General features: G+C 42.1%; 1 protein-coding gene across 12 annotated transcripts in view; it reads right to left on the bottom strand.

Annotated features, from left to right (window-relative positions):
* The window catches only part of FGGY (FGGY carbohydrate kinase domain containing), a 456,358-nt gene that overhangs the window by 238,240 nt on the left and 204,764 nt on the right, over positions 1-13,354 (bottom strand). For all 12 annotated transcript variants that reach the window (XM_032839762.1, XM_032839761.1, XM_032839771.1 and 9 more), the window contains one exon: positions 9,958-10,073. In XM_032839762.1, the coding sequence (XP_032695653.1) occupies positions 9,958-10,073 (116 nt within the window). The remainder of the gene's footprint in view (positions 1-9,957; positions 10,074-13,354) is intronic.

The following is a 13,354-nucleotide window of genomic DNA, read 5'->3' as shown; positions in this document are numbered from 1 at the left end:
AGCTCAGGAAAATCAAGTACCTCACCCAACAATACATACAGCAGAGTGTGCATGGCTTGCAGATGAGAGTCATCTGAACTCAGGCCTGACACTGGTGACCAATTCTCAGCCATTAAAATAGGCAACAGCTAATATAGTATTTTATTATTTTATCTACATCAGTAGCTTGGGAGCTTGACTGCTATATTCCTAGATCCAACTATCCCTGGTTGCCTGGGCGCAGTCCAATTTCTGCATTCACAAGGCTGAAAAGTGGACTCTAGATTGGGTGAATTCACATATGTAAGCCCATCCCTCAGCGACATTATTCTGGTGCTTAGTGCCTTTCAAATGATAGTAACCAGATTGGTTAAATGACCAAAATTTGTTGGAAAAGGTAAGACAAGGATAGGTGACACAGAGTACTGTAACAGCTACAGGACTGGGGCACCAGGAGACCCAGTCTCTGGTCCTAGCTCTATCACTAAAGGGCTCTAAGACCAAGGAAATCCACCCTACCTCCCTGAATCTTGGGTTTTCATCTACAAAATGAAGATGTGAGAGCAAAATCTCTATGATCCCTTTCAGCTCTGCTATTCTCTGACTGCCCAGCAGTAAGAGAAGTTGGAAGCTGATCTCACTTTTGGGGGACTTCCAATTATCTTCCAGATGCCATACTGAAAGGAAGAGCAGTTCCATGAAACCTTATACACAGCAAGCCTTCTGAAAGCCATTACCTTACAGCACGATGTGGTCATCACTGCTCCCTTGCCCTCCTGGCTCTGCACGGCTATTCCTGGAAGGGTTAGCAACTGAAACAGTACTTCTGGGAATCTAAGAGTGGCAGTGGTCGTTGGGGAGAGCACAAATACTTTTTTCAGGCCCAAAAGGCAGGGAACAGAATGCTGAGAGAGTAAAGATCCTTGTATTTTTGGTGCCAAGATACATTTAAAAATGATAACAACTAACAGGTCTCTAGGCTTTGTAAACCACATGTCCTGTGCTATGTGGTATCTCCTTTCAACCCCCTCCCCACCCAGCAAAGTTCTATGGTAGGGAGGCAGGTAACGGGTACTGGATGTGATCAGAGGAAAGAAACAGACCTGGTGGGCACACATACACACACAATCATCTTCACAGGAGCTACAAAACTTCTAAAACTACCCACAATTTTATTTACAGCATGGACAAGAGTAATAATTAGAACTACCTCTTGGGAGGAATGGAGAAAATTTTGTTGAGTCTCCAACCAGTGGCCCCTGCTTTAAGGAAGGATAGAAGCTCCATTAGAAATGAAACCCAGTCTCTTAGGGCACCCTGGGTGGCTCAGTGGGTTAAGCATTCGACTCTTGAGTTCAGCTCAGGTCATGATCTCAAAGTCATGAGATAGAGTCCCACGTAGGGCTCTGCACCCTATGCAGAGTCTGCTTGGGATTCTCTGTCCCTCTGTCCCTCCTCTCACAAATAAATAAATAAATCTTAAAAAAATAAAAATAAATTAAATCTAGTCCCCTCTCCTTTCCCACCCTAGGTCCACTATGCTCCAGCCACATCCAGAAATTCATGCACACTTAGTCTTCTGTGCCTCCATGCCTTTGCCTGGGCTATTTATCCTGCTTTAAAAATCATCTCCCACCTCTGCCTAGTGAACTACTTCTCATATTTTTTAGACATCTCAAATGCCATCTCATAAGAAGACTTCCTTCATACCACCTCCAGTCGTGACTTTCTGCTTTGCTTGCCCACAGTACTTTGAACATGGCTAGACTTACTGAAAAGCAAGAAAAACACTGAGAATATTGATTTGCCTGTTCCCTAGACATGAGATGTCCAAGGGCAGGGACCATGATGAGTATAGTTTTATATCTCCCAAATTTAGTTCAGTGCCTGGCACATAGGAGGCACTCAGTAGTGTGGCTGTTTGGACGGATAAATGATTGGATGGATCACTAACATGAAGACCTCTAGGTCATTATCCATTAGGCAGAAGTTTTATTTTAAAAGATAAAATAAGACAGTACAATATTCAGAGGATATGAACTTGCCTCAGACACTGAAAAGACCTTATTCTATCACCTGGACAGGAATGAGAAGGGTAATAAGAAAAAGTGGGGTAAGACCAAACACCCAGGGTGAAGGGCAAAGACAAAGCCTAGTCCAGGGCACCCAAAGGGATGGCCACCCCCAGAACATGGGATCTAGTGATGTGAGAGGCCCCATAAATCCTAGAAAATGCTGGGATTACCTGTGGCCAAAGATTTCTCCAGACCCCCCAAAATATATTACTTAAAAAAAGCACCAGCCTCTCATGATATCAAGATAGAGCCGGCAGTTGAGCAAAATTCTAAACGAAAAGTCTCATATTCTAAGGAATGAATGGATAAATCCTTGCAAACATATCTAGTTCTACCAGGAAAATTCAGATCATTGGGTATTAATAGCCATGAAAGGATTTTTTACAGTACCCACAACTACGGATGATATGATATCCCTGGATTCAGGCTCCCAGTGCTGGCCATGATGCCTATCACTGGTAGAAACCCCTTAGACACATTTCCACAAGCCAATTTCCTTTTCTCTCCCTCACAGGGGAGCAACATTCATAATGAGCACTCTCATCTCATACTTGCATACTCTTACATATTCCGTCCATGGGAAGAAGATCTCTTAGCTAATCCATGAGGCCTGGAGAAAAACCAACCTCCCTGGGCCATGTTAACAAGGAAAGGGTGCCACTGCTCTGACATGGAGTCAGTGCAGGCTTGGCATGGGTCTCTCCTCTTGAACTACCTAGATCCAGGCCAGCAGGCTCTTTCAGTTTGTGAAGTAAGCAGATCAAGGCCCAGAGCAAGCCCAGCCAGGTCTCATCTTTTTGTGGGAGCTCCTTGGCCTACCGATGAATGGATTAGGTCGGGGTCATGCGGGTCCCAAGGTCTAGCCGTGTTCCAAAAAGAGGTAGGATTTCTCTACCGTGTTCTTTAATTCAGTACTGCACTTTGCTTCAGCTGGCTCTGAGAACTGTTCTCTATTGTTCAGACTTTATTTTATTTATTTATTTTTTATTATATACATCAGTCACCATACTGTATACATCATTAGTTTTTGATGTAGTGTTCCATGATTCATTATTTGAGTGCAACACCCAGTGCTTCACGCAATCCATGCCCTCCTTAACACCCATCACTGGGCTCACCCACCCCCCCACGCCCTTCCCTTCTAAAATCCTCAGTTTGTTTCTCGGAGTCCACAGTCTCTCATGGCTCATCTCCCCCTCCGATTTCCCCCCTTCGTTGTTTAGACTTCAGAGCACACCAGTGGTGAATACTGGGGCAACAATACCTTCAACCCATACTTGTGAGGAGTCATGAATCTTTGTCTCCAGGGTGAAGCCTACATGATAAAAGTATCTCAAATGCAGCCTTAGTTAACTGCAGGGTTACCTGACTCTGTGGCAAAGCGATAGTCCTCATCTTCTTAAACTAAGTCTGCTTGTTTTTTGTTTGTTTTCTGTGAAGGAGTTTGAAATTATTTCCTGTCATGGAAAAGTCTCGGAGAAAAATGCTACAGTAACGAGGCTGGACTGCAACTATCACTCAGGGCTGCAGTGTGTCCTCCACAGAGTCCTTGCTTAAGTGGCAAATATATTCATGACAAAAGTCATGTGAACACTGAAATTATGAAATGAAATCACTGTCTGTCACCTCGTAATGTCACATAATTCAAAAACAATTTACAGAGAATACGTAAGTATCTTGGACAACTGAGGCCAAAAAAGGAATTGTTTATCAAATCTGCCATTCAAACATATATTCACTCATTCACCAACTATTTCGTCAGTCTCTATTACGTGCCAGATAGGAGCCAGTGGCCTATGCCTAAAACAGTCTCCCAGAGGAAGAGAAAATAAGTTTAAAAAGGTAGCCTTCCCCCCGAGGGAATGGTCTTCTTTTAGGCATGCCTATCGTCAACTTTGCCTCTCACTTACGTTAGGAAGTCCTTCTACCTGAGCTTGTAAGTCTGTTTTTTGCCTGATTTTCCTGACCTCACATAATGCAGGATCTGGAGGCTAGCACATTACATCCTTGTACATAACAAAGCTCTTTCTGTAATGCAAATAAGCACTCTGTAATTCTGCCTTATGCACAGGAGTTTCCATGAAGTGGCCTGCCCCATAACACAGGGAAGCACTCTTCCCAGGAAGTAAAAAAGCAACTGGGATGTGCTGAAAGAGAGCCTGGATAATGGATGAGAGCAGGTGGGATGCCGCTTGTCTTCCTAAGGTTCCTTTCTCCCCACTGATCTCTTCCTTCCTGTTGCTTTTGAGAGCTATGTAGGATTAGATGGGTGACCTGCGGATGATTCACGTGGAACTGAAGGTCAATATTTATTGGCACAGATCGTTTTATTGGACTATGGGTAGATGATTCCCTGCAAGACACCGGGTTGGAGTGTTTCCCATCAACTCTGACCATTAAATAATAGTTCGCCAGTATAGTTTCAATTGTGAAGAAATGTCTACTATATTCTTTTGATTCACAAAACTATTTTTCACCTTACTTTGTATAATGTTCCCTAATCAAACCATCCAAATACCTCCTTGAAAGAAGGCATTAGGTGGTAACATTTTAGCTTTGAAAATTTGCATGTAAGTTACTTAAAACATTGTAAATTTCTTCCCCTGTCCTCCAAATGTACCATATAAATATTGCATTTCATCCTTAACTTACACTCCATCAATAATTTATTTCATAAATATCCCTCTGTAAGACCATCAGTTGCTGAGGTGTTCAGTTTTCGGGGAAAGCATTTATTTACTGCACGAGCCCAGGAAGGCTGGTAAAGACTTGGCTAAAAGCTCCACATGGAGCGAATTATGGTAATTGTATTAATGCTCAAATCCATGAAGCTCTGCTCAAATCTGCTAAAAGGTTTTGCACTTTATTGCCCGCATCTTGACGGGCAATGAGTCCACTGGAAATGTTTAACACTTCACAGGGAAGCTTCCGAGACGCATTTCTCATAGTTACAAGAATTACTGAAGAATCTCTGGAGGTATCTTCCAGAGCAATCTCTGAAAGTCACAACTGAGAGTTAACAACCTCTTTATTATCTTCCACTTTTGAATCAGACTGAAACTACAAATTCAAGTCACCAGAAATGAAAATCAAAGGAAATATCACACAAATAATTTTGATGAATGGGTAAGTTTTAATTCATGTACGGCAATATTGTGGTTAATGATATGTCTCCTTAGGACATCCATTAAAAATCCATTAACTTAACAGGCTAAATCTAATAAAGTTACTCTGGAAATCTTCTGCTAGATTAACATTATGGATTTTTAACGAATATTTCCTGTAGGTATTGCTCTATTAGCAAACCTAATATACTAATTAAACATGGGTTTTGTGTCAGGGCTGGGGGGAGCATCAAATGTTAAAATTAAAAAAATAAAATGAGAGTTGAAGTTGGACCCAAGTCACCAAAGATATTATTAAAATCAGTAAATATCATTATAGCTTTTAAAAGCAAAAAGTGCCAACCTACCAGGACCAGCCATCTCAGGTCAATTTATTTACTTACTAACCACATAGTATTTGAGCTACTGAAGTGTACCATCCCCTACCATCCCCTACGCCGGGACTGAAGACACAAAGGTAAATTAGTGAAAGTCCTGACGTCAAGGAGCTCACAGTCTAGTATAGAATCAAGACACATACAGGTAATCAAAGTGCACTATACTAAGATACAGTCACTACATCATGAGAACACTCAGAAGGAACAACCAAATTTAGGGGATGGGGGGCACATGTAACTGAAGTTGAAATCTATGTTCCAGTAAGATATTAGCTCCTTCTAGGGCCTCCCATTGGGAGGGTTTACCATTTATTTTATTACTTTTGCATGGGGTTAGATGAGATTATTTATCAAATTTTCATCTACAAACAAAGTAACATTACTTTTGTCACAGACTGTGAGAATTACATGCAACAAAGTCTGCAAAAGCACAGAGAAATGTGCTTGAAATATAGGAGGGAAGAAGCAGGGTTAGCATTTATTTGTCGCCTAGCATTCATAGGTACACAATGAATATTAATTGGAAGTCAATATAGCAAGAGGGTTAGAGCAGGATTTGGAATCATCCAAACATGGGTCTGGATTCTGCCTCTACTGCTCGCAAACTGTGCAACCATCATTTAAACACTTTTCCCTTTTCTGACAGTTGGTTTCTTTAGCTGTAGAAGAGGATAAATAAAAACAACCCCATTACACAGTTTTTAAAAATCTACAAATATAATGGTTAAAATGCAATAGTATCATGTCTGAGAAACAGTAAACTATTAGTTTTAATTGCTACCATTAATTATGCCTTCATGGGTAAGAATATATGGTATGAGTCTTATTTAAGTTCACACCACTAGAACCACTCTAGCCCCCGGTTCAGTGTTTTAGACCCATCTTGCCTATACCCCTCAATTATAAGACAAGAGACCTTCCCTTGGTTCTCAGTCCTGATGGTTCTCCATCAAGGCAGCAAGCTCCTGGGGTGCTTCTAGAACAGCAGCCTAGGAACTCAGGACTTGATGGCCCTGCTCTAGCTCTAATGACCAGTGCACTCATACCCTGGTGCTATGGGCTGAACTGTGTCTTCAAAATTCACATGTCGAGGCCCTAATCCCCAATGTGACTATTCTTGGAGAAAGGGTGTGTAAAGAAGTAATTAAAATTAAATGAGGTCAAAAGGGTAGGGCACTAGGCTGCCTGGGTGGCTCTGTCAGTTGAGTGTCTGATTCCTGATTTCAGCTTAGGTCATGATCTCACATGAGATTGAGCCCTGTGTTGTGTTCCGTGCTCAGCAAGGAATCTGCCTGTGAGTCTCCCTCTCCCTCTCCTCTACCCCTCCTCCACTTGTACTCTCGGTCTCTCTCTCTCTCTCTCTAAAATAAATACATCTTTAGAAAAAGGGTGGGGCTCAGAGCCAACAGGATCTGTGCCCTTAGAGGATGAGGCACTAGTGAGGCACTCTCTTGAGTACACTCTTTCTCTTCACATGTACAAAAAAGAGATCACATGAGCACACGGTGAGAGGCAGCTGCCAACAAGCCAGGAAAAGAGGCTTCAGAACTAAACTTGCCTTGTTGGCACTTCCCAGCCTCCAGAACTATGAGAAATAAATTTCATTGCTCTAAATCACTTAGTCTGTGGTGTTTTGCTACAGCAGCTTCACAGACTGAGACACCCAAGACATCTCTTTGCCATGCTTTTGTCTTCACTCTTGCCTTCCGTCTCCACGCCAGCAACTGTGTTTGTGTCTCATACATTCCGTCAGCAGATACTCAACGTCACCTATGCCAAGACACTCGGGGTAAGGTGCAGTGATCCCTGCCTTCCAGAAGCTTCCGGTTTAGCATCAGCTTCCTGTGTGGCTGCCCATTCTCTCTGGTGAACCAGAAGCACTGTCTAAAAACCCAGCCCTGTTGGCAGGAGTCCCAACATGCCAGCCTCTAGTCACCTCACTCAGCCCCCAGAATAAAGTTCTCACCCTATTTCCCAGTTGATGTCCAAGCTGCTGCTTCCAAATGGCTGGAACACCCAGAATTTCAAAGCCAACCAGCATATGACTTACGGTATTAACACCTTTATACACCTTATGAAGTTATACTCCACTTATCAACTGAGATCCCATCACACCTTTCTTCTGTTCAGGTTATGTGCACTTGTTCCAGTATAGCTGATACTGACTTTGGGGGCTAAATCCTGGACCACTGTGTAATCCCACTGGAGGCACAACCATACAGACACATCAGCTCCCTTTGTCTCATATATCCCAATAGTGTGCTTTGGTAGCAAAGTATGGAGTTAGAGACTCTAGTTCTAATACTAACTCAACAACGTAATGGTGGACAAGGAACTGAATCCCAGTTTTCCCATCCACAAAATGGGAATAGCTATTACACCAAAAGGTTTGTGAGGGCCACATGAGATGATGTACATAAATCAACTACCAAAGGACTCAGAATATAAATGATGATGAATGACTGCTGCTTTGTTTTCTTCTTCTCTTCTCTGGTTCCAACCTCCTCCCCTTCTCTACCAGCTCAGATGCAGACGTGACTTCAGTAGAGCCACAGAAATCCCAGAATGACTCTTGCTGCATACTACTCTGTTCTTTTACCCAGATTTAGCAATTAGCAGTTGAAGAGACCACAGAAAACCAAGTTAAGCTATCTACAACATAGTAGGATAGGTGCTGCTTGAATCTTTCATGTTTCTATCCTGAAACTCTTGCCCTTCAATAGAAGGGTCATGAGGATTTCCCCAGAGCAAGGTTGAACTGAAATGACCTACCATGTGACTTGCTCATCAAGGGCAGTCAGAAACTGTAGCACACAGCAGTTTTTCACCAATATTTAACAGCACAACTCTCAAGTTTTAGCTGGCCACGTGCATGGACACATGGCTGCCCAGCCCATGCCACAGTCCTCAGCCACCCTTGCAGCCTCATGGGGCCATAGAGACAAGTGCTGGTTAATGGGATGTAATCAGAAATGATGTGGCTCATTTCCATGTTATGGTCTCTCCAGAAGAATGGAGATGGATTCCTCTGGTCCTTTTCATTCCTCCCACTCACTGACTGGGAACTGATGATGGAAACTGGAGTGACTGACTTGGACCCAAAGTTGGAGGCCATGTTGTGACAATGACAGAGCTGGCCTGATTGTCACTTCCCTCTATTCTATTACACCAAAAAAGGGAATTACCTTCCATTTTGTAGAACCCACTGTCCTTTTCACTTTTATTGTTATAACATCTTAGCTTAAACACGAAACAGTATGAAAGGATTTCTATTTAATTAGGGATAACTGCCTGCCTGATGACAGCTGACTACAACTGCAAGTAGTAACTATAGGAAATAAACAACTTCCTGAGAAATGAACATGCAAACCTTTAACTTTCAAATGCCAGCTACTGTTATATGTGTGTACCTAGCATCTCAACGCTTTCACCAAGGAAATCCCTCCTAGTCACCCACATCTTTATTAGCTGGCCACATAAAATGACGTCTGGGACTCTAAGGCCTGAGTCAGAAACCATGCTGTACAGCTCATGCTGTAGTTTATTCTCACTTTTATCTCTTCAATTGTTTTTCTTTCTGTTCATGGCCTTGTCTGGTTCTTTGAATCTAATTCACAAAGCATCTTCCCAGCTGATTGGGAACAATCTATATACACCCCCTTGATTATGCTATTCCCAGCTACTCCATGTGACTGTCTTCCTCAATCTAGTCCAATGTCTACAATTCTGTATTTCAATGAAGACTTCCCACAGCCTGTACCTCCACACAGTTCCTATGAGCCCCAACACAAGGCACAACTGGTCATGGTCTACCCAGCACAATAGACTCATTTCTCTTAGAAAAACAGGGCTGAGTTTCTGCATTTCTTTTCTTTTCTTTTCTTTTTTTAAAATTTACTTGAGAGAGAGAGAGCACATGAGCAGAAAGAAGGGCAGAGGGAGAAGCAGACTTCCTGCTGAGTAGGGAGACCGGATGGATGTGAAGTTCGATCCCAGGACCTTGAGATCAAGACCCGATCCAAAGGCAAACACCTAACCAACTAAGCTACCCAGGTGCCCCTCTTTTTTATTTTTTTAAAGATTTTATTTACTTATTTGAGAGAGAGAGAGAGAGAGAGAGAGAGAGTGCACAAGTCGGGGGAGAAGCAGAGGCAGAAGGAAAATGACAAGCAGACTCCCTACTGAGCAGGGAACTTGACACAGGGCTCAATCTCAGGGCGCTGGGAACATGACCTGAGCCAAAGTCATATACTTAACTGACGGAGCCACCCAGGCGTCCCCCACATTTCAATTTATAAAAAACAAACAAACAAAAAGACAATATCCTCATACACACACACACACACACACACACACACACACAATTACTCTCCAGATGTTTTCATTTTGTTTGCTTTTTACCTATCTTGTTGTAATTATCTGCAACAAAATCTTCCAATCCGATCATCTTCCAGAAACTGTCATCCCAGCCTTTCTCTGCAGAGTATGTCCATTTGCACACCAGGGAGCAGAGAGACCTAAGTAAATGGGAGAAAAGTAGAACCAATAACGTAAGTCAGGCTTCCTCTATATTTCACCAAATACCTAGCCAGATATCTGCATTAGTGTTAAAAAAGTAGAATAAGCCAAAGCAAGTAATTACACATCCCTATTCAGATACAAAGTCTCCCTTTCCACCTGGGCATGGGTTGGTGGTTGTGGGGCTGAGTGATGGGTAAATGTGTATTCATGATCTACTGTTTTGTGCATGTTTAAAATTCTCTATAATAAAAAAGGTAAAAAGAAATTGAGAAAGTAGCTGGTGTACTTTTACAGCCTAAAGTACAGGAGGAAGACTGGAATGCTGGAAGGTACTTTCCTCTCCCAACTTTATTTCTCATACATTTACCCTTAGTATTCTACACTCCAGCAATTAAAAAAAAAAAAAAAAAAAATCATTTGCAGCTTTCTTGAACAAAAAAAAAATTCTTGCACATTTTTGTGCCTTTGCCCTACTACTTTTTGTTTGGAAAATTTTTCCCAGCTTCTTCCCTCTGGTAACTCAAATACTTCTCCAGCCTAGGCTGAGTTTCCACAGACTTCAACATCGGCCACAGAAGCTTCTTTCAAGAAGCTCTCCAAAGGCAAATGAAACAAAAGCAAAAATGAACTTTGGGGATCTCATCAAGATAAAAAGCTTCTGCACAGCAAAGGAAACAGTCAACAAAACTAAGAGGCAACCCACGGAATGGGAGAAGATATTTGCAAATGACACTACAGATAAAGGGCTGATATCCAAGATCTATAAAGAACTTCTTTCACTCAATACTCAAAAAACTAATAACCCAGTCAATAAATGGGCAGAAGACATGAACAGACAAAAGACATACAAATGGCTAACAGACACATGAAGAAGTATTTAACATCATTAGCCATCAGGGAAAAACAAATCAAAACCACAATGAGATACCACCTTGCACCAGTTAGAATGGCAAAAATTGACAAGGCAAGAAACAACAAATGTTGGAGAGGTTGTGGAGAAAGGGGAAACCTCTTGCACCGTTGGTGGGAATGCAAGTTGGTGCAGCCACTATGAAAAAGAGTATGGAGGTTCATCAAGATGTTCAGAACAGAGCTACCCTATGAGCCAGCAAATGCACTATAGGGTATTTACTCCAAAGATAAAGATGCAGTGAAAAGAAGGGGCACATGCACCCCAGTGTTCACAGCAGCAATGTCCACAATAGCCAAACTGTGGAAGGAGCCGAGATGCTCTTCAACAGATGAATGGATAAAGAAGATGTGGTTCATATATACAATGGAATATTACTCAGTCATCAGAAACAATGAATACCCACCATTTGCACTGACATGGATGGGACTAGAGGGGATTATGTTAAGTGAAGTAAGTCAAGTAGAGATATCATACGGTTTCACTCATATGTGGAACATAAGCAATAGCATGGAGGCCCATGGGGAAGGGAGGGAAATCCAAAGGGGGAGAAATCAGAGAGGGAGACGAACCATGAGAAACAATGGGCCCTGAGAAACAATCTGGGGGTTTCGAAGCGGGAGGAGGGGGGGGGGGGAAGAGGTAAGAGGGTGATGAGTATTGAGGAGGGCATGAGCTGTGATGAGCACTGGGTGTTATATTTAACTAATGAATCACTTGGAACACTGCATCAAGGACTAATTATGTACTATACAGTGGCTAACTGAACATAATTAAAAGAAATAAAATAAAATAATTACAAAAAAAAAAAAAAAAAGGCCATGGTCCTTTCATTCCCTGAGGTGTTGCGTGAGCAGCTTGCAACTCCCAGAATAACTTGTCACCACCATCAGGCAAGCTGACCTACCAGCCCACTAGGGGTGGAGGATGTACTTTGTAGGATTACAAATGCAGGTAGGGGGCTGCGAAAGACTGCCGGGACACTAGCAGGCTGAACTGTGTCACAGATGGGCAGCCAGGGAGGAGCGCAGTCCCCAGGGAGAAGAGGCCACTGGCTCTTTGTTCTCAGGAGCCAGAGTGCCAGGGCAGACATTCCTGGGCCTTCGCTGCTCTCGGGTTTGTTAATGCCGAACAGACTGTAACATCCAGGTGTAAGATGAAAGAGGAGCGATTGGTGAGCAGGGAGAACAAAAACAATATCTAAGTTCAGGGACTAGTTCACATGAGAGTGGATTCCAGGAAACATGTATAGGAGGCAGGTCACTCTGAAGAGACAATGGTGAAGCCACAGGGACTGAGCATCACAAAGGGACGCAGAGAGAGCTCAGAAGGAGGCGAGAAAGACTTTCTGAATGAGAACCACTGATTTTCAGTTTTCAATTTCAAAGTTTCTGCAGAAGGACTAAAAAGAAAATCACTGGCACTGTTGAAATTCAAATGAATGATCTGGGAGACCAAATGAACAACATATCATACCACCCAGAGCAAAGACACAAGAGAGAAATGATGAGAGAGGCGTGGAGAGTAGATCCAGCAGCGTAACATGAGAATAACTGGAATTCCAAAAGGGACTTTTTTTTTTTTTTAAGAGAAAAGGAAAAATTAAAAAAGATACACACACCCAAAAAAAGATGAAAGAGATGCTATAATTAAATAAATACAGTACCAATTTGGGGTTGTTGGTTTTTGTTTTTAATATACTGAGCTGAAGTAAGATTTAAGCTTGCAGATTAAAACTCTCATTAAGTCCAGGAAGTGAATCCAGGAAATACTTGAATTTCAAGCGTAAACATAAAATTATACAAGCTTCCAGACAGAAAGAATAAGTTACTGCAAAGGCAAAAGATTCAGACTAGCTAAGGAATTCTCATCTACACCTCTGGAATGTGGAGGACAGTGGAACAACGTACAGACTATTAAGAAAAATGATCCAAGAATCTTATGCCCAGACAAAATATTATTCAGCTGTCAGGCCAAAAGAAAAACATTTTCAACATGTGAGGATTCAAAAAGCAAACTTCCCATATACGTGCTCTGAGGACAATACTTGAGAATGAACTTAACCAAAAAACAAGTGATTCACATAAGGGAAATCAAAGACAAGAGGAGCCAGCGGTGGTGAGCACTGACGTTCACTCTCTCTCCATATCTGTGCACACACATATGTGCACATACAGACACATATTTTAAGTTTACATAGATGATGATAAATAACGTAAGCAGGAATTTGGAATACTAAGTTTTTCTGGAACACCTTCCTGTATATTAGAAGGAAAATACTGTGAGCAGAACCTCAGACCCAGAAACTAAAGAAGGGGTACACAGAAGAAGTACGCAGATACATGCATATGTATGTCTGGGCAGAAC

The sequence above is a fragment of the Lontra canadensis genome, unplaced genomic scaffold (genome assembly GCF_010015895.1).
Source record: "Lontra canadensis isolate GAN:19392208 unplaced genomic scaffold, GSC_riverotter_1.0 scaffold109, whole genome shotgun sequence".
Lineage (NCBI taxonomy): Eukaryota > Metazoa > Chordata > Mammalia > Carnivora > Mustelidae > Lontra > Lontra canadensis.
This window is presented reverse-complemented; position numbering and strand designations above follow the sequence as displayed.